At 42.1% G+C, this 25,514-nt stretch overlaps 2 protein-coding genes and 1 long non-coding RNA gene across 6 annotated transcripts in view; 1 reads left to right on the plus strand and 2 right to left on the minus strand.

Annotated features, from left to right (window-relative positions):
• The window catches only part of LOC109866342 (dynein heavy chain 8, axonemal), a 63,591-nt gene extending 61,964 nt beyond the window's left edge, over nucleotides 1-1,627 (minus strand). The window contains exons 1-5 of the mRNA XM_031800080.1: nucleotides 1,468-1,627; nucleotides 1,089-1,223; nucleotides 855-939; nucleotides 496-647; nucleotides 118-307 (exon numbers count right to left, since the gene is read on the minus strand). Coding sequence (XP_031655940.1) covers nucleotides 118-307; nucleotides 496-647; nucleotides 855-939; nucleotides 1,089-1,223; nucleotides 1,468-1,623 — 718 coding nt within the window. The 5' untranslated portion in view covers nucleotides 1,624-1,627. The remainder of the gene's footprint in view (nucleotides 1-117; nucleotides 308-495; nucleotides 648-854; nucleotides 940-1,088; nucleotides 1,224-1,467) is intronic.
• A 2,498-nt stretch (nucleotides 1,628-4,125) lies between these two features.
• Nucleotides 4,126-10,671, plus strand: LOC109866345 (uncharacterized). Of its 4 annotated transcripts, none has more exons than XR_004204606.1 (9): nucleotides 4,126-4,266; nucleotides 5,157-5,221; nucleotides 5,391-5,474; nucleotides 5,997-6,065; nucleotides 6,304-6,419; nucleotides 6,499-6,588; nucleotides 6,830-6,958; nucleotides 7,136-7,224; nucleotides 7,430-10,671. It is a non-coding gene; the product is annotated as an uncharacterized LOC109866345 (long non-coding RNA). The 4 variants fall into 4 exon arrangements; XR_004204607.1 differs by having other exon boundaries at nucleotides 6,540-6,588; XR_004204604.1 differs by having other exon boundaries at nucleotides 4,130-4,266; nucleotides 6,323-6,419.
• Nucleotides 9,189-24,842, minus strand: LOC109866344 (serine/threonine-protein phosphatase PP1-beta catalytic subunit). The gene is made up of 8 exons (XM_020454984.2): nucleotides 24,716-24,842; nucleotides 19,686-19,817; nucleotides 18,649-18,879; nucleotides 18,399-18,503; nucleotides 18,241-18,312; nucleotides 17,997-18,148; nucleotides 10,874-11,008; nucleotides 9,189-10,784 (listed from the first exon to the last, which is right to left on the minus strand). Exons 1-8 carry the CDS (start codon nucleotides 24,765-24,767, stop codon nucleotides 10,680-10,682), a joined length of 984 nt encoding a protein of 327 aa, XP_020310573.1. The 5' UTR covers nucleotides 24,768-24,842; the 3' UTR covers nucleotides 9,189-10,679.
• Nucleotides 24,843-25,514: the final 672 nt, after the last annotated feature.

The raw sequence follows: 25,514 nt of genomic DNA on the forward strand, positions 1-25,514 counted from the left end.
TTGAATGGACTTTTTTTTTTGCTTTTCTTTCAAAGACAATGACATTTCTAAGTGACCCCAAACTTTTGAACAGTAGTGTGTGTGCACAATTTTGTTTTATTATTGTAACTCTCTCACCATCTAGGAAATGAATATAACGAGTGATTGTGTCTTTGAAGTTTTGTTTATCCTTCTCTCCATGTTTCGACTGATTCAAGGCACCCCAGTTTTCTGTTGCACAGACAGCTGGCATCATAATCTTTGACAACAGATTCCTGGTGCCTTTTAATAGACCCTCAGCGGCATCTAGCATAGAAAAATAAATCTCCTACAAAAGGAAAGTGAATGGAAATTGACCAAGCATTAACAGTCAGAAAACTCATGATTAGAGCATTCCTTTGTATTCAATATGGACCTATTATGAGGCTATCATAGATTATATGTACAAAATACAAAATCTTAGTCCTTCAGTTCAGAAGTCTCTACCTTCCGTAGATCTTCCATAGAATATCTCACCTCATGTATGTTTTTTATATTGACAGGAACGTCAATTTTAGTTCGTACAAAGAATGGGCACAATCCTGTCAGACATGTCTCAGACAAATTGGCTAAAAATAGTCTCATTATTATGGCTCCTTTTGCAGTTCCAGGAAATGTGCGTCCACACTCTAAAACAAAATAAAATTCAATTGAATTGAACTTGCGCCGTTTAAAAGGTCTGGGTCAGAGTGAAAGGTGACATAAACAGACAATAAAATGTTTCATATCTATTTCACAAAAATCTATGAATAACAATAATGTATTGGTGCCAATGTGGCTCTATAGTATGCATTTTATGTCATGAAGAAATACAGAGGTAATCATCCTTCATTCACCTATTCCTGGGACTTCTGTCTCTTGGTAGACAAATGCGATGGTTTTACTTCCTCCTTTGGCAAAAAAATCATCAAATGGTGCCAACTGTGGGGGGGAGCAGAGTGTCTACAAGATATCTCAGATCTTTGTTGTTCATCAAGCAGGTAAAGGTTAAAGAATTTGACCAAACAACAACAATTCATAGGGAACCTCAACAGCTTGTTGGGATTCATATCAATTACAGTTCTACTCACAGAAGGAGCATCTAAAACAAACTCTTCTACTGCTTGTAGTTCGAGGGAGAGCCTGTCAGCCAAGATCTCAAAGATGTATTTGTGCCCAGAGGTAAGTAGCTTCTTTCGAGCTTCTCTTGATTCCTTGTACCTGGCCTGAAAGGACAAAGTGTCAACGTTACTGTAAATGGGGTGGTGTACTGTGCACATCAGGCAAACAGAGTGTAAGGTGGGACTGTAGCAGCCCACAGTAAAACAATGTATTATACTATGAAGTGATAGCAGCTACAATTGTGACTTTGTGAGCACATAGGCCTGGGCAGCTGAACCTTCATTGAGCAAGTTCTCATCACTTCTTGTTCTCAACTCAAATTCCTCCATGACTATTCATCCAACAGACCTGCTTCTCCTTCATGGTCTCCTGCACAGCCTGGACACAACTACCAGATCGATGGAACTTGCTGCCCCGCCGGCCTACAGCACCTCGATCTGTGGGCACGTTGTCAGCCATGGGGCTAGGGTCACCTGTGCTATCTGGGTGACTGGTTCCACTCATCTTTTCACCTGCAAGGATGTGATTCAGGAGTCAGGAAAACATAGTCAATCAACAAAATCGGGATTTTGGCTAGAAGATAGGTCTGTTGCTTTATTTGAAGGGATGATAAATGCCAGAAAATGAGAAATTCCAGATTAATCAGGAAAAATCCCATCCCTGCACTTGAGGACTACCTTTAGATTGTTGGTAATAATAACGTTAATTTAACTAGCTTTATTGAATGATAGGGGTCACTGGTAATGTTAGTGTCAATGATTTAAATATACACTAGATCACAAATAGGGGGCGCTGTGTTGTAGCCACCATGTCTCCATCTTGGCACTCCCCACAAATGTAAAAAATATTTTTGGACGCTATAGAAATTAATTGATTAATGTCTACATTTATTTTTGGCACATTTATTCTATTACAGAAACCTTAATGCATACTTTAAAATTACACTGCATTCGGAAAGTATTCAGACCCCTTGACTTTTTCCACATTTTGTTACATTACAGCCTTATTCTAAAATTGATTAAATAATTTTTTTTCACAATACCCCATAACGACAAAGCCAAAACAGATTTATTTTTTAAATGTCTGCAAATGTATACAAAATTAACTGAAATATCACATTTACATAAGTATTCAGACCCTTTACTCAGTAGTTTGTTGAAGCACCTTTGGCAGCGATTACAGCCTCGAGTCTTCTTGGGTATGAAACTATAAGCTTGGTACACCTGTATTTGGGGAGTTTCTCCCATTCTTCTCTGTTGATCCTCTCAAGCTCTGTCAGGTTGGATGGGGAGCGTCGCTGCACAGCTATTTTCAGGTCTCTCCAGAGATGTTAGATCGGGTTCAAGTCCAGACTCTGGCTGGGCCACTCAAGGACATTCAGAGACTTGTCCCCGAAGCCACTCCTGCTCTTGGCTGTGTGCTTAGGGTTGTTGTCCTGTTGGAAGGTGAACCTTTGCTCCAGTCTGAGGTCCTGAGCGCTCTGAATCAGGTTTTCATCAAGGATCTCTCTGTAGTTTGCTCCGTTCATCTTTCCCTCGATCCTGACTCTTCTTCCAGGCCCTGCCGCTGAAAAACATCCCCACAGCATGATGCTGCCACCACCATGCTTCACTGTAGGGATGTTGCCAGGTTTCCTCCAGACGTGAGACTTGGCATTTAGGCCAAAGAGTTCAATCTTGGTTTTATCAGACCAGAGAATCTTGTCTTTGGGGACCTTTTGGCAAACTCCAAGCGGGCTGTCGTGTGCCTTTTACTGAGGAGTGGCTTCCGTCTGGCCACTCTACCAAAAGGCCTGATTGTTGGAGTGCTGCAGAGATGGTTGTCCTACTGGAAGGTTCTCCCATCTCCACAGAGAAACTCTGGGGCTCTGTCAGAGTGACCATCGGATTCTTAGTCACCTCCCTGACCAAGGACCTTCTCCCCTGAATGTTCAGTTTGTTGGGCGGCCAGCTCAAGGAAGAGTCTTGGTGGTTCCAAACTTCTTCCATTTAAGAATGATGGAGGCAACTATGTTCTTGGGGACCTTCAATGCTGCAGACATTTTTTGGTACCCTTCCCCAGATCTGTGCTTCGACACAATCCTGTCTCGGAGCTCTACATAAAATCCCTTCGACCTCATGTCTTGGTTTTTGCTCTGACAAATGTGGGGCATTACATAGACATGTGTGTGCCTTTCCAAATCATGTCCAGTCAATTGAATTTACCACAGGTGGACTCCAATCAAGTTGTAGAAACATCTCAAGGATGATCAATGGAAACAGGATGCACCTGAGCTCAAATTCGAGTCTCATAGCAAAGGGTCTGAATACGAACGTAAATAAGGTATTTATGTTTTTATGTTTAATACATTTGCAAAAAATTCTAAAAGCCTGTTTTTGCTTCATCATTATGGGATATTTTGTGTAGATTTATGAGGATTTTTTGTATTTAATCCATTTTAGAATAAGGCTGTAACATAACAAAATGTGGGAAAAGCCAAAGGGTCTGAATACTTTCCGAATGCACTGTATATTATGTGAGCAAAACATACAAATTACAATTTTAAAAATGTATAAAAACATTTTCCATGAAATTACTAATGTTAAGCTACTGTCCGCACTACAACAAAAACATACTTAAAAACATGAAACTAACATTAACGTTATCTATGTAATGTTAGCTAGATAAAGGTATCTAACGTTAGCTAGGTAATGCGTATGACAATTACCAACAATACAGTAGCTAGCCAACGTTTATTAACGTTAGCATAACTATCAGGTTGCACCATTAACACCGGTATGTAACATTATGTTTGGCCAGTTGAACTTGTTAAATAAAAGGTACATAAACATTGCCTCAGCTAATTTACTGGCTGTTGTTTTAATATTCAAACTAAAATACATTAAAATATCATAATTACCGTTTAGCCCGTTTCAGCAGGTTGACTCCATTATTTCAAACAAATTTTTTAAATCCAACTGCCACTCTCTCGAGCTACAGCCTAAGGCTCGCGATCGAACATGCATGATACAACCGGCTCGAGCATGAATCCGTCAGGCACTTGGACCCATAATTTCTTGCTACTGCTGAGATTGCTTAACATTTCCTGGTATTCCAGGATATACATTTAAAACCAGTCCTGAGCACTAACATCTACAGTAGACACTAGTAAGTACCATTCTCTTCTTTCATGGAGATAACGTTAGCTAGCTATCGTGGTAGCTATAAGTGCATTGGTAATCTTCAGGGAAAATAGTGCCTTCAATGCTGTTATGTTATTATTAGCCCAATGGAGATTGCTTTCGATATTAGCTAGATACGATTAGCTAGCTAGCTAACCAGCACTGCTAGGGCTGCAGACTTGTGACACTTGTTAGCTAGCTACTTGTCTAATGGATGGGGAATAGAAGTTAGAGAATAGACTGATTCGCTTCAAAATATCAGCAGGTTTCAAGCAGTAGCACTATAATACACACACAACTAGCTAGTAACCTTTGGCAGTTGGGTACTCTGGAATCATGGACATATACTCAGTTTCAATAAATGAGCCTTATGCTTGTTACTGTAGCTCAGGGGTAGGCAACCCTGTTCCTGGAGTGCGGACGATACTGCAGGATTTTGTTCCAACTAGGCACCACACCTGACCAACTGAGCTAATTGATCAGTTCAATGGTTGCCTAAATTCAAAACACCTGGTCTTCCAGGACGGTTAAATTAAAAACATGAAGTGCATGCGGCACTCCAGGATCAGGGTTGCCTGCTGTAGCTACTTCATTTTGTGTGTGTGTGTGTGTGTGTGTGTGTGTGTGTGTGTGTGTGTGTGTGTGTGTGTGTGTGTGTGTGTGTGTACAGATAGTCTATAAGTGCTTAAAGGTGTGCTTTAGCCCAAGTAATGGTGACAGCACAAATACTGTCCGTTCTCCTACTACAGGTAGAGGGTGTGTTGATTCATTCAGTTGACTAAAGTGAGTGATCATATAGGTCTATACGCCTTGAGGGTACATAGTGTATATATTTTTTTTCTCTGAGCTGTACACTTTTGTATCTCCTTCCATCAGCAATGTCGGGAAATCCAGCAGTGGTGATGCGTTTGGTGGCTTCAGCTTACGCAGTGGCAGAGAAGGTAGGAGTTATCATACGGAGGGATCGTGGAAAAAGTTGGACTTACTGAACGCAGAGTGGGGCAAAGTGCTGAATTGAGGGAGATTGATAGACAGTGAGATGGAGGCTGAATGTTGTTTATAAATGATCACTCTCTTTTATGTCGACACACTGGGGCTAACGATCTACAGACACTGGCAGACAGGCTGGTCCAGCAGAGCATGTGTTCCTCCCTATCCAAAAGCTTCCCCAAAATCACCATCATCGGAGAGGAGGTGGGTGTGTATAACATCAGGTATTGAGCTTAAGGGTTGCACTATTGTCTGGGGCAAGTGAACTCAACAGTCGGGCAAGTTGAGGTTGCCCAAGGTGATTATTTTTTTAAACAACAAAACTGCAAAGATTTCCAGTAAGCCTAAAATGGATCTTTCTGGTTCATCCCTATTGTTTAAGTGAAAGATGGACAATTTATGGCAGCTGGGTAAATTGTGGTTGCCCCATTTAGATAGGTTATTATATATTTTTTTCTAACATTGGGGCCACACTGGAAGTGTAACTTTTAGTCAGTGGGAGCAGAGCGCTAGCCGCTATGTCAGATTGCTCTCAGGCGTGAGCTGTGCTTAGAATTCTTGAAAATAGAACCAGAACTTACTTTTACACTGGAGCAGCGCAAGCCTTTCAATGAGCTGGCATGCTTACGCCAGTTTTCTCTGAAATTTAATTGGAGCTTCCTCCCTGTTGTTTAAGTGCCCTCCCTGCAGTTTTGCGTGTAAACAAATGTTATTTTACATTTTCAGGAAAGTGACTAATTGAAGGTTGCAAGTGACTAATAGAAGGTTGCAAGTTCAAATCCCCGAGCTGACAAGGTACAAATCTGTCATTCTGCCCCTGAACAGGCAGTTAACCAACTGTTCCTAGGCCGTCATTGAAAATAAGAATTTGTTCTTAACTGACTTGCCTAGTTAAATAAAGGTCAAAGAAATCTAATTTTAAAAATCCATGCAACTTGCATGAATAGGATCTGTCCTAATGTTACTGACCAATTCATTTTGATGTAAGATTAGAGTACACAACACATGTTGCACAACATCCCTGTCTTAACAGTGAACATCTCTAACATCAGGATCTGCCAGAGGAGGCTGTCAAAGACCTGATTGAGAGCAGTCAGTCTGAAGAAATCCTACAAGTCCTGTCCATTGGGATACAGTGCACTGAAAGAGGTGAGACGCAGGGACTTCAGAGCTGAAACTGAAACGTACTGATTTGGATCATTTTCTGGGTACTGACTTCTCATTCCAGCTGTGTTTCTGTGTTTGAATGTCCCGGTGTCTGAATTTTAGCTGGTTGTGTGGGTCGACCCCCTTGATGGCACGAAAGAATACACTGAAGGTAAGCTTACTACGGCGTTATTATTTTGCCAGTCTTTTGTTTAGATTACTCATTACAGGCTTCCAACACACACCCTCGATTACTACCAGGTATTTCAGTGTCACTCTTCTCTTACACTTCCTCTTAGACCTGTGCATTGTCCTCTTTGACAAGAACCTGGGGAACATTTAATTCAGTCATCTCCTAATCATCAGTGCTGATTCCCTTTTTCACTCTCTCTCCTGTCATCCCTGCTGAGCAGTGGCCAAGTGTCTTTACCTGCCACATCAGGTCCAGATGTGTCATACGGGGTCGGACGCCCAGCTTCTTAGTACGACTCCGTATGGTGACAGAGGGAGGGTATTGGGACTGGGAGGGACGAGCAGAAAAGGTGAAGGATAAAGGAGGAATGCTTGGACTTCTTCATCCTTTTTTTCTTTGCTATTATACTACCCTTACATCACTTGTTTGTTCTTCATGCTGGAAAACGACTACAGTATGATGTCGATTCTTGTGTGAAGTCCACTGTTTGTGTGTTCCCTTCAACTAACATGTCATCTGATCTCAGGTCTTCTTGAGCATGTGACTGTACTGATCAGCATTTCATATGGAGGGAAGGCCATTGCCAGGGTCATCAACCAGCCCTTCAATTACCAGGTACCAACAAGTGATCGACGACAAATAATCTTTCTGCCTTATACCCTCTCACCTATCAGGGCACGTTGAGTAGGGAGAAAACATTTTAGAACTAGGGAGCTAACAAATTCTTCATTTTCAGTTGCAAAACATTTTGCTACATTGTGTCCAATTGAACAAGACCTTGGTCCGTGAGTGTGTAATGTCCTGTGTTTTGTATCCACAGTTGGGGACGGAGACAGCAGACATGTGGGGAATGCCAGGACTGGGCGCCTTTGGGTTCGAGCTACAGGAGGTTCCGGATGGCCGCCGCATAGTCACCACGACCCGTTCCCACAGCAACAAACTTGTCAGACACCGTGGATGCCATGGTACCTCATGATGTGATAAGAGTTGGCGGAGCAGGAAATAGTGAAATGAGAAGGTATGGTCGGGGTACATAGGTAAACATCAATAAAATTGGAGGGGAAGGCCTTAGCCTGTGTCTTTGCCAGTCTTGGAACTAAAAAGTGGGACACTTGTGCCCCTGAAGCCATCCTGCATGCATTAGGAGGTAAGCAACATCCTCTTGATCATACTGAAAGTACCTCTAATGAGTAATGAAAAAATAATGGCGTCTGCTGTTTTTTTTCCTTTCTTGTCCGTCCCTCTGCAGGTAAGCTGACAGACATGCATGGCAGTGCGTTGCGGTGCTAATGTTAAGCACATGAATTCTGCTGGGGTGCTGGCCACACTACACAACCACCAGTACAACACCAGCAAAGTGCCCCAGTCAGTCCTGCAGGCCCTGATTGATAAATATAATTTACAATTGTTATTGTCCAAAAACCCTGCCAAATTATTAAAACATTTCTAGCACCTAGTCATAAATGGAATGTTAATCTCCATAATTACTTGTATAAAATAATCTACGTTGTACCACAAAATAATTAATCTTGAGACAAACAATAACTAGTAATGCTGCATACATCAAGAAAGGTTCAAATCTCATCTCTGGTAAAAATAGTTATGAAGTGTAGTCACTTGACACAAGCAGAACAAATAAAATGTGGTATTTCCAATTCAAAACTATGAACAAGGCTTGAAATGACATGCTTTCTAAATATAGTATAACCAAATGGCCAACAAAAGTGAAATCTTAGAAAATATACACATTCTAAAGGTCTCGATTAAAGCGTCTGACCTGATTGCTGTGAACATCTGAGCACTAGCTTGGCTTCCTTAACGCGTTTGGAACTCACCTTAATCTTGTCAGTCTGACTTGTTTAAATTCAAAGTATTATTTTAATGGCTATAAATCAATCTGCTATAGTGAGAAAACCACTCATGCTACGTTATCTAAGGATTGCAGGCATGTGACTGTGAATTAAGGTTCAGCCAGGAGTTGAACAGTCAGAAGAGGGAATTAAATGGTAGGAGGAACATCCCAGCGCCAAGTGGTTTCAGATTTCATATTCTACTTTACACAGGCTCAGAAAATATACCACTGTGTCTTTGGGAAGCAGGGCTATTGCTCAATGCAAGCCATTTAGATCTACGGTGTCCACATAAATTAAAATGTCAGTCGGTACCAGAACCACGCAGGTCCCCTAAACAGGGGACATTACATCTGAGGTCATAAGCGTAATTTTTTTTTTTACTGTATAGATACTTTTGGGCTAGAAAAATCATGCCATGTTTGACACTTCTGGTAAAGAATCACATTGTACAAACATTTCTAAACAGCCCAGACTGATTCATTACCCAAATGAATGGCACAATAATCATGAAACAGACATAGTAGGCCAAGGGTGCCTTCAAAACATGAAACGCATGTCCAAATGATTTGATAAAACTGCTGATCTACATTTACAATTGGTTGACAGATGTGTAATTATTACCTCTGATGGACAGTGGAACAACACTAGGCCCTCCAACACTGCACCCATTGAGTAGCTGTGTTTTTTTATTATTAAGGTAGCCCAAAGAATGACAGACACGAGAGGCAGGGTCAACGGCACTGTTCCATTTATTCCATTCAGAGTGAAACGAAAATTTTACAAATCTCAAAACTGTTTAAAACACTGAGTTTCCAACTTCAAGAGACTGATAGATCAGAACAAGACAAAAGGTGCGATATAGCCAACCTCAAACCTAAAATATTATTTGAATATTCCTTAGTAAGCTCATTAGTTGGATGACAACTCTGAACCAGATATTTGAATCATCTCCTCTTGAAAAGGTACACATACTGTATTCACTATTCACATTCTGATGCCTTGCTGGTCGTTGACATGTCAGCCTCTTTCGGCTGTCCTAAGATCTACCACTAGGGGGCAGCAATGTCTAAGTAAGTGATCCCGCTACAAAGTGCCATCTCGGCCTCACCCCGAGCTTGGTAAGCATGTGCTTGACCCCCGTGTGATGTAATATGCCATGTTTACAAGAACTGCAGGGGCAATGGGGAATGCTGAAAACAGCTTGTGTAAAGTTAAACTTGTAATCGTCTAGTGGGGCCAACTGGCCGTGTTTGAGAAAAATAATATTCAACACCAATAGAAATCCGGTGCCTTTGACTCTTGCCTTAACTTTCCAAGCCACCACCATCTATACAGGCACACCGTTAAAGCAATGTCTACAAACAGTTTTCAGCAATTGAAGCAGGTTCGGTGGATACGAGGAGAGGGCTGGTGTGGTGGACAAGATTGATTCAAAACCAACAGGCATTTTAAACACCCATTTGTTGTGAACCCTTTGAGTTGAGGACACATGACCTTAACTGTACTAGTTAACATGTATACACAGTTAAAATGTACAGAATGTGTATACAATACATGCCCAGTGTGTATATACACTGTCATTTTGTATGGTTTTGATAAAATGCATTTGTACAAGTACTTTCAAAGTTGTTAATAGTTCATTAGTGTCTCCATAAAGAGAGAAATTTGAGTCCAACGGGGTGAAAATGACTTGCTCCAAACTCATTAAGAGGCTAAACCATTCCACTCAGTTACTGTAGCCAAAACGGCCAATGTTATTAGTAATATTGTGAGAAGGTTACACATTAGCAGGGTAAATTGTGAGACTGGGTGGAGAGGATCTCACGTTATTGGTCTTGAAGAGTCAAGGCTGGGGTAAAGAACCCAACTCACACACACTCATTATTCAACTTTTTTCTATACCTGAAGGCAGAAAAGCGTCCCTTCAGAATGCATTGCCCCTTTCCACAAAAGGCGTGTATCGTATTGCTGCACCTTAGCAACCCATTTCATAGCATTGAAAAACCACGTCACTTATATTATTAATAAAAATACCAACAAACAAGCAAAGAAAAAAAATACGTTCACAGCAAAGATTTAATATTTTACACATGAAATAGGTGAGTGGGGGTCAGGGGGGCTAGAGCGCTTCCCATAGATGGGAGGGAGGGGACAGGACGTTGCAGGGGGCAATAGAGGAAATGGTGCAAGGAGGAGGCGAGATGGGGGGCCAGGCGCTCACCTCTTCTTTGGGGCTTGGGCAGTACGAGGCGGGGTTACAGGGCGTCCCGTGTTCACTCCCCCATACTGGTACTTAGCTTTTTTCTCTGACGGCTTCAAAATCTGAGAGAGAAAGTATTAATACTTAGTGTTAACAGCACTGGGAGACTCATCCACAGTGAGTGAGTGTGTGCGTGCGCATTTGTTCTCACCTGAAAGGAACACATGAGGGACTCATCCACGCTCATCATGCCCCCAGCGTTGTCAAACTCCCCGCAGTAGTTGGGAGCTGAGAACAGCGTCACCAGCTGCCGTTTGGCAAAGAACTCATAGCCGTCCTCAACAACCTTCAGGTACAGAACAACACTTTTAAGTTAACGAACATCCTTTAGTTTCATCCTAATGAACATAGCCCTCAGTATCTCATGCATCCTAATGAACAGTGGTGTAAAAATACTTTAAAAAGTACTACTTTAGTCTAGGGTATTTTTTACAACTTGTCTACATTCCTAAAGAAAATTATTAACTTAATCTCCATACATTTTCCCTGACATCCAAAAAGTACTCCTTACATTTTGAATGATTAGCAGGAATAGAAAAGTCGAATTCACACACTTAGAGAACGTCCCTACTGCCTCTGATCTGGCGGACTCACTAAACACATGCTTTGTTTGTCAATTCTGACAGTGTTGGAGCGTGACCCTTGCTATCCGTAAATGAAGGAAATTATGCCATCTGGTTTGCTTAATATAAGGAATTAGACAATATTTACACTTTTGATAGTTAAAGTATATTTACAACCAAATACTTTTAGACTGACTTCAGTATTGTACTGGGTGACTTAGAGTCATTCTCTATTAAGGTAGCTTTACTTTTACCACCACTGCTAATGAACCAATAGCCCTCAGTATCTCATACATCCTAATGAACCAATAGCCCTCAGTATTAGGTCTGGGACAATAACAGTATCGATACTGGTTAGTATCGTTGCAAAGAAACACACAAAACAAATTCAACTTTTTTAGGAAAACAGCCCAAATGTTGGAAACAAACATCATTATGTTGTCATCCAGTAGGGTTGCACGATTTGAACAAAATAACAAATTACGATTTTTGGGACCGGATATTGCAATTGTGATTTTCAAACACTTGCTAATTTCATAAGACATGGTTAAAACAAGTGTCCAGGTAGAGAAGATCACTTATACATTTATATCATATGAATACATTCTGTGCTAACTGAATACAAAACCAAATCCCCAAAAAATTGTTGAACATATGAGACAGGATTATTTCACCTAGATATTAACAAACAAATGAACATAACCAATAGTGTGCTATAAGTGCAGCACTTATTAATTCATGACTAACATTGAGCCCCTATTTTCTATACTACCAAAAGTATGTGGATACCTGCTCGTCAAACATCTCATTCCAAAATCATGGGCATTAATATGGAGTTGGTCCCCCCTTTGCTGCTATAACAGCCTCCACTCTACTGGGAAGGCTTTCCACTAGATGTTAGAACTTGCTTTCATTCAGCCACAAGAGCATTAGTGATGTCAGGCACTGATGTTGGGCAATTAGGCCTGGCTTGCAGTAGGCGGTCCAATTCATCCCAAAGGTGTCGATGAAGTTGAGGTCAGGGCTCTGTACAGGCCAGTGAAGTTCTTCCACACCGATCTCAACAACTCATTTCTGTATGGACCATGTTTTGTGCACGGGGGCATTGTCATGCTGAAACAGGAAAGGGCCTTTCCCAAACTGTTGCCACATAGTTGGAAGCACAGAATCATCTAGAATGTTTTAGCGTTAAGAATTGCCTTAATTGGAAGGGTTCTAGCCCGAACCATGACAAACAATCTCAGATCAAACTTTGCACTATGCATTCGGGCAGGTAGCGTTCTCCCGACAAACCGAGATTTGTCCATCGGACTGCCAGATGATGAATTCATCACTGCTCCAGAGTCCAATGGCAGTGAGCTTTACACCACTCCAGCCAACGCTTGACATTGTGCATGGTGATCTTAAAAACTTGTGTGCAGCTGCTCGACCATGTAAACCCACTTCGTGAAGCTCCCGACGATCAGTTATTGTGCTGACATTCCAAACTGCCTCTGGAAGCAACTCGGTAGTTAGGGTTGCAAAGGGTCGGAAACTTTCCGGTAAATTTCAGGAATTTTTCCAGATATTTTCCATGGGAAGTTAAGCCCGGGAATTTAGTTTAAAATCATCAAACGTTATAACTTAACAGTGAACCTTTTTTGTGGGATACACATAAGGAAATTCTAGGTCTTGTGGCATATTTTGGTTAAACTAACCCCAATTAAATGGAATTGCAACCCTCTGCATGCATAGTGCATTCGTCCATCACACATACAGCTGATTCAAGACCTTGCACACTAATGAGATGCTACTGAGCCCACACTACTACACTGAGCCAAAGAGTACAGTCGTGGCCAAAAGTTTAGAGAAAAACAAATATAAATTTTCACAAAGTCTGCTGCCTCAGTTTGAATGGTTGGCAATTTGCATATACTCCAGAATGTTATGAAGAGTGATCAGATGAATTGCAATTAATTGCAAAGTCCCTCTTTGCCATGCAAATGAACTGAATCCCCAAAAAACATTTCCACTGCATTTCAGCCCTGCCACAAAAAGACCAGCTGACATCATGTCAGTGATTCTCTTGTTAACGAGGACAAGGCTGGAGATCACTCTGTCATGCTGATTGAGTTCGAATAACAGACTGGAAGCTTCAAAAGAGGGTGGTGCTTGGAATCATTGTTCTTCCTCTGTCAACCATGGAAATGTGCCGTCATCATTGCTTTGCACAAAAAGATCTTCACAAGCAAGGATATCTCTGCCAGTAAGATTGCACCTAAATCAACCAGTTATAGGATCATCAAGAACTTCAAGGACAGCGGTTCAATTGTTATGAAGAAGGCTTCAGGGCGCCCAAGAAACTACAGCAAGCGTCAGGACCGTATCCCAAAGTTGATTCAGCTGCAGGATTGGGGCACCACCATTACAGAGCTTGCTCAGGAATGGCAGCAGGCAGGTGTGAGTGCATCTGCACGCACATTGAGGTGAAGACTTGGAGGATGGCCTGGTGCCAAGAAGGGCAGCAAAGAAGCCACTTCTCTCCAGGAAAAAAAAAAATCAGGGACAGACTAATATTCTGCAAAAGGTACAGGGATTGGACTGCTGAGGACTGGGGTGAAGTCGTTTTCTCTGATGAAGCCCTTTCCGATTGTTTGGGGCATCCAGAAAAAAAGTTTGTCCGGAGAAAACAAGGTGAGCGCTACCATCAGTCCTGTGTCATGCCAACAGTAAAGCATCCTGAGACCATTGATGTGTGGGGTTGCTTCTCAGCCAAGGGAGTGGGCTCACTCACAATTTTGCCTTGCTAAGAACACAGCCATGAATAAAGAATGGTACCAACACATCCTCCGAGAGAAACTTCTCCCAACCATCCAGGAAAAGTTTGGTGACGAACAATGCCTTTTCCAGCATGATGGAGCACCTTGCCATAAGGCAAAAGTGATAACCAAGCGGCTTGGGGAACAAAACATCGATATTTTGGGTCCATGGCAAGGAAACTCCCCAGACCTTAATCCCATTGAGAACTTGTGGTCAATCCTCAAGAGGCGGGTGGACAAACAAAACCCCACAAATTCTGACAAACTCCAAGCATGGATTATGCAAGAATGGGCTGCCATCAGTCAGGATGTGGCCCAGAAGTTAATTGATAGCATGCCAGGGCAGATTGCAGAGGTCTTGAAAAAGATGGGTCAACACTGAAAATAGTCTCTTTGCATCAAATATTTAAAGACACTAAAGCAGCAAACTTTGTGGAAATTAATATTTGTGTCATTCTCAAAACCTTTGGCCACGACTGTACATGCTTTCTGGTAAGTTTTGATTAAATACAAGTAAAACTAAATGCATGCTATTCAACCGATCATTGCCCGCACCTGCCCGCCCATCCAGCATCACTACTTTGGACGGCTCCGACTTAGAATACGTGGATAACTACAAATACCTAGGTGTCTGGCTAGACTGTAAACTCTCCTTCCAGACTCACATTAAGCATCTCCAAATCAAAAATGTTATCTAGAATTGGCTTCCTATTTCGCAACAAAGCATCCTTCACTCATGCTGCCAAACATACCCTCGTAAAACTGACTGTGACGTAGAAGTCCGTCACTGGCCGCGGGCAGCATTTGGTTCTTTAACGCACACACATTCATCACTCCTCCCTGCGCCATTATACCATAAGTTAACAATGTGGGTCGACACACAATTTAACTTCTGTCTTGGTGCATGCATTTCACACTTGTCAATGTTCATATTTGAGAGATACAATAATTATTATACTTATCAATGTTGTGGATGAGCGCATTGTTTGTTTGTTCTGTTCCTCTCTCTCCATCTCTGTAGCTTCCGGGTATGCTGGAAAAGGACCCGAGCTAAGGGAATTGGGTTGGCTTTATAGTGCCTGTCCCAAATGGCTCATTAATGCATATGGGCATATTGAAAGATATTGTCAGTAGTGATGTAATGTTGTAAATGTTATGTTGTGATATCGTTTAAAACCGTGTTGCAATGTATATCCTTTAGTATGTTTAGTTCATGGAAAATGTAGGTTTGTATTGTTAATTGATTAATTAATTAGGGTTAATTGTTCTGAGGGGAGGGGCTAGCCCTACAAAAGGAGCCTCTCTCCAGTCTCTAAGGGGATTTTTTGGATTGAGCTGTGGATGACGCAGCATTGTTTTTAAGCTGTCCCATAAGGTAGACGTTGATGGCAGTACTGTTGTTTTCTGTTCCGGAATCACTTGTAAATAAACACCTTTGCACAGAATAACTTTTGCGGTTCCGCCATCTTTTTATTTTTATAGAGGTTAGGTTATCCAGTTTAGCCATCTGGCCTACTCTACGTGACACTGACCATCCTACCGATCCTTAACTTCGGCGATGTCATTTACAAAATAGCCTCCAACACTCTACTCAGCAAACTGGATGTGGTCTATCACAGTGCCATCTGTTTTGTCACCAAAGCCCCATATACTCCCCACCACTGCAACCTGTACGCTCTCATTGGCTGGCCCTCGCTTCATACTCGTCGCCAAACCCACTGGCTACAGGTCATCTACAAGTCTCTGCTAGGTAAAGCCCCGCCTTATCTCAGCTCGCTGGTCACCATAGCAGCACCCACTCGTAGCACACGCTCCAGCAGGTATATCTCACTGGTCACCCCCAAAGCCAATTCCTCCTTTGGTCGCCTTTCCATCCAGTTCTCTGCTGCCACTGACTGGAACGAACTGCAAAAATCACTGAAGCTGGAGATGATAATTTATTTATTTTTCTAATGGAAGGATTTAATAATTTGCAATGTCGTCTACTTATGACAAGGTTTTACGTTTACATATGATATGGTAAATATATCCAATGCAAAAAAACAACTACATTTAAATGGTATTAATATTAATTTGCATATTTTCATTAATTCACATATATTCCCACGGAAAGTGTCCACCTCTGAATATTCCCCAAAATGTGCAACCCTACTCGGTAGTGAGCGTTGCAACCATGAGCGTTGCAACTGTGAGCTTGTGGGGCCTACCATTTCGCGGCGGAGCTATTGTTGCTCCTAGATGTTTCTACTTCACAATAACATTGCTTACAGTTGACCGGGGAAGCTCTAGAACTGACTGACCTATGACTGTGCCAAGTTGAAACTCACTGAGCTCTTCAGTAAGGCCATTCTACTGCCAATGTTTGTCTATGGAGATTGCATGGCTGTGCTGAATTGTATACATCTGTCAGCAGCAGGTGTGGCTGAAATAGCCGAATCCGCATACTTTTGTATGCATCTATATACACACACACACAAAAGTAAGTGTGTGTGTGTGTGTGTAATATATATAAAACCATTATGAGTAATTAAATAAGCTAAGTTAGTTATTTATTCAGGCAGCCATAGGCTGCAGATAGAATAGGAAGCTTATGATTGAGTAATTATGTACCCTGAACAAAAATATAAACGCAACATGTAAAGTGCTAGTCCCATGTTTCATGAGCTGAAATATGAGCCCAGAACTGTTCCGTAAGCACAAAAAGCTTAAAGGTAATAACATGTTGTGCACAAATGTGTTTACATCACTGTTAATGATCATTTTATCCTTTGTCAAGATAATCTATTCACTTGACAGGTGTGGCATATCAAGAAGCTGATTAAACAGCATGAACATTGCACAGGTGCACCTTGTGCTGGGGACAATTAAAGGCCAGTTGTCACAGCACAATGCCACAGATGTCTCAAGTTGAGGGATATTGCAATTGGGATGCTGACTGCAGGAATGTCCATCAGAGCTGTTGCCAGAGAATTTAATGTTAATTTCTCTACCATAAGCAATGTACAACGTCGTTTTAGAGAATTTGGCAGTACATCCAACCGACCTCACAACCGCAGACCACATGTAACCATGTCAGCCCAGGACCTCCACATGTCTGTAATAAAAACTCATTCTGACTGGCTGGGCCTGGCTCCCCAGTGTGTCGGCCTGGCTCCAGGCTCAACCATGGCTGCGCTACTGCCCAGTCATGTGAAATCCATAGATTAGGGCCTAATGAATTCATTTCAATTGACTGATTTCCTTATATGAACTATTTGTCATATTGCCTCTTGCTGTCACCACAACTCTGAGGCACTTTTTGCACAGCACTTGCATTTGGTTGACATTGGTTTGCCTGTCGCTAAAATACTGCCAAATCACTGAAGATGTGCTCTTTGGCACCAAATCAACGTTCATTAGCACTAGCAGGACTCATTTTTCCGACACACTGAGGTCAAGCCACAGAGTTTCTAAACATCCTACTGTACGGTCTTTGGTGAAGCCCTTTCTCTTCTCATCACCATCTAACTGCGCGCCTGAAACAGGGATGCTTGTGATTCGCCTGCATGTGCACGCCATGCAGAGTGAGAGAGCCCGCTTGTGATTGGTCAGCATCCTTTGTGCATGTAGAGTGTGAATGCGCATCTCATTGGAGGAGGTACCATAGTGTAGTTTGTTGTATTAATGAAGTTTCAAAGAAAATAGAAAAATCGCAGCCTCTTGCGATATGGATAGTGAATGTCAATATCGCACTTACGATTTTAATTTGATTAAATCATGCAGCCCTATCATCCAGAGTCACATTTATTTTCCAAGTTTCAGCACACAATGTTTTACATACAGCAGGTTTTAAAGGTCTTCTTCCTGTTGCGATACTGGTATCGTCACAGCCCTACTCAGTATCTCCTACATTGGGTCAGTATAAAGGCTCTACCTGGTGGGCTCTGCAGATGAGGTCCAGGTCGTGGCGGTTGAGGAACTTGCTGACCACGTCGGCCCCAAAGGTGAAGGAGACGCCCCGGTCGTTTTCCCCCCAGCCCTGCACGTCTTTGTCTGGATCTGACCACAGCAGGTCACACAGCAGGCCTAGCACAGAGAAGGCGCGGGTCAGCACAGTCAGAGCCAGTCACAAATATATCACAAAACATGTAACTCCCCCGACACACACGTTAACACACCTGTGTCAGGGACATCAGTGGGCCTCATGATGCGTCGGATTTGCTCCATGGACTGCAGATCAGGAGAGAGACCTGAGGAAAAGGGATGATTGTTAATGAATAATATTTTTTTTAAATAATAGGGATTGAATTGATAGAAAATCCCCCATGCATACTACCTCCATGGCAGCAGAAGATCTTCTCATCGATTATAGCGGCAATGGGCAAACAGTTGAAGCAATCTGTGAAGGTCTTCCACAGCTTTATGTTGAATCTGCGTTTGCCTGAGGAACACAACATAGAAAGGACATGGAATTATGCTAAGAATTAGTAAAGATCACAAAAGCAATACTATTATGGATCCTCCATCCTCACGGAGAAAGATAACTGATTCAGCATGTGTGTGTGAGACACTGCTTCCGGTCTTACACTCGTCATAGAAACCGTAGATGCGGTTGATGGAGGCACATTCGTGGTTTCCTCTGAGCAGGAAGAAGTTCTCAGGGTATTTGATCTTGTAGGCCAGCAGTAGGCAGATGGTTTCCAGGGACTGCTTGCCTCGGTCCACATAATCCCCCAGGAACAGGTAGTTAGCCTCCGGGGGGAAGCCCCCGTACTCAAAGAGCCGCAGCAGGTCTGTGTACTGGCCATGGATATCACCTAGAGAGAGCAGAGGGGTTGGGAGACTACCATTATTTGATGTGCCCTTTATTTTACCAGGGAAGTCACATTGAGATTGACATTGCCTTTCTTTTTAAAAGTGAACCCTGGACACCTGGAAGGAGTGGAGAAGAGAGTGAGTGACTAGACTTGAGCCAGATTGTGTCCTTGCTGGAAGGGAGATGGCCCCATCCGGCAGAGCCACAGACACTCGAGGGAGACAGCATTTATATCCTCCTGCTCTACTTACTGAGCTAGGCCTTTGTCTCTCCAATGTGTTATCCTATCCTCTCCTTTCTCTCTGACATGTTGGCTTAAAGACAATTGTGTGTGGTAAGGATAGTGCCAGGACCATAAAAATGTATAGAATGGTATGGATAGTGCCAGGACACCAGTGAATTTATAGGGATCTGTGGTTTTATTTACCTGAAGATTTCTGAGGACAGGTATGGGTACCTGTTTATAGCTTCATAATTCTGTATTTTATTCCATGAGTTTTAATTTCCTTATTTTTAACTCTATCATTGGGAAAGAGCTAGTTAAGTAAGCATTTCACGATGAAGTCTACACCTGCTATATTCGGCACATGACAAATAAAATGTCATTTGATTTAGGTAGGCTTCTGGACATCTTTCTTGGCCATGTAAAGTCACTCACCTTAGGCCTGTCAGCTTTTTATATTTTTCTAACCCTGGTATGACTCATTTCTCATATGCTATTTGTGCTCTAAGATACACAGAGCGACAGAGAGATGGAGAGTGCTCCAGAGTAAAGATAGCGCAAGCGGGAGAAGTAATTGTACTGACCACAAATTTTGAGCGGCGCCTCCAGCTCCAGTAGGATGGGCTGGCTGAGGAAGATCTCCCGGGACTTGATGCACAACCCCCGCACCTCCGCCTCCGTCATCTGGACTATCTTCCCTGGACGGCATCCTCGCACTTGACAAAAAGATAGGGCGATCAATCATCACAACCATGAGTCATGACCCTGCTCTCCATTGTAATCATGCCGACTTTGTTTCACATTCTTTTTTTTAATGGTCTTCAAATCAGTGCAGAATATGAAACCACCGTGTAAGTCCTAAAAGAAGAAACAAAAGTTGGACCAAATCCTTTTGATATCGTTGCAAAACCTCAAATTTCAATGTAATTTCATTCAGATGGCATAAATTTACACTTTGACCAATAATAATAATAACAACACTGTTGAAACAAAAACAACTTCCAAGGCCCTAACCGATTTCTAATAGGGTGACGACTACCGCATACCTAATGGACATTTAGAAAAGGCCTTCTGCTCGACTTCACAAATGACAGAGGATTGCAGGTCACAGCCATTTGACTTTCATTAACAGTAATCGATTGGCTAATGGTTTTTAGGGAGTCACCGAGTAAACCTCCCGGCTAGGACGTGGATGACATCGAGTTGGGATTTTTTTATTTTTTATTTTAAAGGCTTGCCATTTCGGGTTCAGCAATGTGCTGGCAACATGAAAGGAGTGAGAGTGAGACAGCAAGTGATTGACACTGCTGCTGTGTGCAGTGTTCCAAGTGGGGATAAATTGTCTTGAAAGCGTGTTATGTATAATTTGATGGTAAAATGCTTTTTATTCATTCATAGTGTGTATTATTTTGGCTAATAAATACAGATGAGGTCGACTGTATTTTTTGTAAGTTTCAAGTTAATGTCACGTGCACAAGTACAGTGAAATGCCTGTAAACCCCCAAAAAAATGCAGTAGTCAATGTAGTACTACAAAATAACAACGGTAGAACAAAAACACAAGAAATAAAAATAAGAACACAAGTAAAAATCTATATTCAGGGTAAGTTCCAATAGCATATTTAGACTGAACAAAATTGTTAAAACGCAACAATTTCAACAGTTTCACTGAGTTACAGTTCATATAAGGAAATAGGCCCACCCACTTGGGAGCCAGGACAACCCATCTCTAAAACGAAGTTGAGGCAGCTTATGGTAGAGAAATGAGCATTCAATTATCTGGCAACAGCTCTGGTGGACATTCCTGCAGTCAGCATGCCAATTGGACACACTCATAACTTGAGACATCTGTGGCATTGTGTTTGGCATTGTGTTGTGTGACAAAACTGCACATTTTAGAGTGGTCTTTTATTGTTTCCAGCACAAGGTGCACCTGTGCAATGATCATGCTGTTTAATTAGCTTCTTGATATGCCACACCTGTCAGGTGGATGGATTAACAGGGATGTAAACAAATGTGTGCACAAAATGAGAGACATCAACTTTTCTAATGAAACATGGGACCAACACCACATGTTGCCTTCACATTTCTGTTCAGTGTAAAATGTGCTGGGCTATTGGAGTGATAGATATACTACACGGACAAAAGTATACGGACACTCTTTCAAATTCAGCCATTTTAGCCACACTCGTTGACAGGTATAAAAATCCAGCACACAGCCATGCAATTTCCATAGACAAACATTGGCAGTAGAATGGCCAGTACTGAAGAGCTCAGTGACTTTCAATGTGGCTCTGTCATTGGATGCCACCTTTCTAACAAGTCAGTTCAGCACTGGTCAACTGTATGTTATGTTGGAAATGTCTTGGAGCAACAACGGATCAGCCACTAACTGGTAGGCCACACAAGCTCACAGAACGGGACTGCCGAGAGCTGAAGCACATAGTGCGTAAAGATAGTTTGTCCTTGGTTGCAACACTCACTATTGTGTTCCAAGCAACATCAGCACAACAACTGTTAGTCGGGAATTTCATAAAATGAGTTTCCACGGCCGAGCAGCCGCACACAAGCCTAAGATCACAATGCAAAACATTGGCTGGAGTGGTGTAACGCTTGACACCATTGGAATCTGGAAACACATTCTCTGTAGTGATTAATCACGCTTCACCATCTGGTAGTCCATTGGCCAGGAGAGTTTGACTGATGCCAACTAGAGGTTGATGATGCCAACCAGAGGATGACTGATTAATCGGCATGGCTGATTAATTATGGCCGATTTCAAGTTTTCATAACAATCGGTAATCTGCATTTTTACACACCGATTAATTTGGTTGCTAGCATTAAAACTTCTCTTATAAAAACAATCTTCACATAATCACTAGTTAAACTAGTAATATCATCAACCATGTGTAGTTAACTAGCTTGTCCTGCGTTGCATATAATCAATGTGGTGGCTGTTGATTTAACTTCAAATCACAGCCTAGACTGCATCCAATCTGCTGAGTAGAGTGTTGGAGGCTATTCTATAAATGACATCGCCAAATTAATGTATCGGAAGGATAGTCAGTTTTACGAGGGTATGTTTGGCAGCATGAGTGAAGGATGATTTGTTGCGAAATAGGAAGCAGATTCTAGATTTAATTTTGGATTGGAGATGCTTAATTTAAGTCTGGAAGGAGAGTTTACAGTCTAACCAGACACCTAGGTATTTGTAGTTGTCCACATGTTCGAAGTCAGAACCGTCCAGAGTAGTGACACTGGACGGGCGTGCAGGTGCGGGCAGCGAAGAGCATGCATTTAGTTTTATTTTAATTTAAGAGCAGTTGGAGGCCACAGAAGGAGAGTTGTATGACATTGAAGCTCGTCTGGAGGTTGGTTAACACAGTGTCTAAAGAAGGGCCAGAAGTATACAGAATGGTGTCGTCTGCGTAGAGGTGGATCAGAGAATCACCAGCAGCAAGAGCGACATCATTGATGTATACAGAGAAAAGAGTCGGCCCGAGAATTGAACACTGTGGCACCCCTATAGACTGCCAGACGTCCGGACAACAGGCCCTCCGATTTGACACACTGAACTCTGAGAAGTAGTTGGTGAACCAGGCAAGGCAGTCATTTGAGAAACCAAGGCTGTCGAGTCTGCCAATAAGAATGTGGTGATTGACAGAGTCGAAAGCCTTGGCCAGGTTGATGAATACAGCTGCACAGTATTATCTCTTATCGATGGCGGTTATGATATCGTTTAAGACCTTGAGCGTGGCTGAGGTGCACCCATGGCCAGCTCGGAAAGCAGATTGCACAGCAGAGAAGGTACGTGGAATTCAAAATGGTTGGTGATGTGTTTGTTAACTTGGCTTTCGAAGATCTTAGAAAGGCAGGGTAGGATAGAAATAGGTCTGTAGCAGTTTGGGTCTAGAGTGTCACCCCCTTTGAAAAGGTGGATGACCATGGCAGCTTTCCAATCTTTGGGGATCTCAGACAATACAAAAGATGTTGAACAGGCTAGTAATAGGGGTTGCAACAATTTCAGCAGATAATTTTAAAAACAGAGAGGGTCCAGATGGTCTAGCCCGGCTGATTTGTAGGGGTCCAGATTTGAGCTCTTTCAAAACATCAGCTATGTGGATTTGGGTAGGTTTGGGGATGTTGCTGTGGGGGGTGCAGGGCTATTGACCGGGGTAGGGGTAGCCAGGTGGAAAGCATGGCCAGAAGTAGAAAAATGCTTTTTGAAATTCTCAATTATAGTGGATTTATCGGTGGTGACAGTGTTTCCTAGCCTCAGTGCAGTGGGCAGCTGGGAGGAGGTGCTCTTATTCTCTATAGACCTTTGTGTCGCAGAACGTTATGGAGTTTGTGCTACATGATGCAAATTTGTGAGTTGCTTTGTGAGGTTTTAAAGGTCACAGCCATTATGTAAATACCAGCCAAACAGTACCAGTGGACTGGCTTTGGCCCCAAGTTAGAGCAAGGTCCACACCAACCATGGGTTCCGGGCCCATGTAGATGGAAACAGAAATGCCTGAGCCTTTTGGGTTAAACACCAGGGTAAATCCTGTATGGAAATGCACCATCATTTCATTGTCACACCCCATCATTCACTCCTTAACATCACCTTGATTGTTTCAAAATGAATTAATTATGAGAAAAGGAACCAAGACTATGAAGGCTTCTAACGTTAGGGAAATTATCATCTTGAACATTTTCCATAGGTGAGTTCTGCCCAGAAATAAAACGCTCGGGTACATATCAAACATTGAGAGCGGTTACTGTAGAGTTAAACAGACTACTGATGCGAAACTGAATAGCCAACAAGAGGGCAGTTAAAATGATTGTTAGACTGTTTGAGTTGACGGATACTAGATTTTTTTGTGTACTTGCTATACATACCGACTACAGACATTCTTAGCTACTTCACCAACAACCGAATAGCCCCTAGGCGTGTATTGAAAACAAATGGTAATGTAACGTTATTAGTTAGCTTGCACTCAACACGGACTGGGGGTGTGTGTGTTTCTGCTGGCAAACCAAGCGGTCTGCTCGCAAAATCCCCTCTCTCATCAAGGTGTAAAAACTCACGTTGGCGAGTTAGTCGGTAGCTAGCCACTAAAACGTATACAAAAAAAACAGCAACATCCCTGTTCTGTGCTAGGCACAAAATATAACTAACTAACTTGAGCTAAATGGTCAACATCTATTTAACAGTTGGCTAACTTAGTTGGCTAGTTAGTTTGGTAAGCTAGTTAACGTTGTCAATGGCTTGCATGACAGCGCAACACAAATCAAACATAGCATTTTGAAAATAAATGTGTTCTCTTCGACATGTCTAGTCAGCTAGCTAGGGTGGCTAGCTAGCTAGTTGCTGTTAAAATTGTAGCTAGCTCAAACTAGATAGCTATCTACCCTAATGCTAGCCACTGACACTGTACTTTGTTGAACCACCTTCCTCTGACGCGCTAACGTTAGCTAGCTATCTCGCAAACTCAACTGGCCAATGCCAAATATGTGGTTACATTCGTGTTTTGACACCTGAAAATAACATGACATCATGTTACACGTGTAAGTACTGTCTCCACCATATAACCGCAGGGTTAATTGCAAAATAACATGATATATCATACCTTCAAGCAATCGGGAGATGATGCTGTCAACGTTGAGCTCGCTTTCCGCCATTTTCTTCAAAAAACTGAAAACTACTACGCAGAGAGAACTATCTCCTACTCACCACCCGGGGTCGTGGTTTACTACTTTACAGTACAAACTATTTATTTATTTTATTTTTTATTTCACCTATATTTAACCAGCTGGCCAGTTGAGAACAAGTTCTATTTTACAACTGCGACCTGGCCAAGATAAAGCAAAGCAATGCGACACAAACAACACAGAGTTACACATGGGATAAACAAACGTACAGTCAATAGCACAATAGAAAAGTCTATATACAGTGGTGCAAAAAAGTATTTAGTCAGCCACCAATTGTGCAAGTTCTCCCACTTAAAAAGATGAGAGGCATGTACTTTTCATCATAGGTACACTTCAACTATGACAGACAAAATGAGGGGGGAAAAAATCCAGAAAATCACATTGTAGGATTTTTTATGAATTTATTTGCAAATTATGGTGGAAAATAAGTATTTGGTCAATAACAAAAGTTTATCTCAATACTTTGTTATATACCCTTTGTTGGCAATGACAGAGGTCAAACATTTTCTGTAAGTCTTCACAAGGTTTTCACACACTGTTGCTGGTATTTTGGCCCATTCCTCCATGCATATCTCCTCTAGAGCAGTGATGTTTTGGGGCTGTTGCTGGGCAACACGGACTTTCAACTCCCTCCAAAGATTTTCTATGGGGTTGAGATCTGGAGACTGGCTAGGCCACTCCAGGACCTTGAAATGCTTCTTACGTAGCCACTCCTTC

The sequence above is a fragment of the Oncorhynchus kisutch genome, linkage group LG21, assembly GCF_002021735.2.
Source record: "Oncorhynchus kisutch isolate 150728-3 linkage group LG21, Okis_V2, whole genome shotgun sequence".
NCBI classification, from domain to species: domain Eukaryota; kingdom Metazoa; phylum Chordata; class Actinopteri; order Salmoniformes; family Salmonidae; genus Oncorhynchus; species Oncorhynchus kisutch.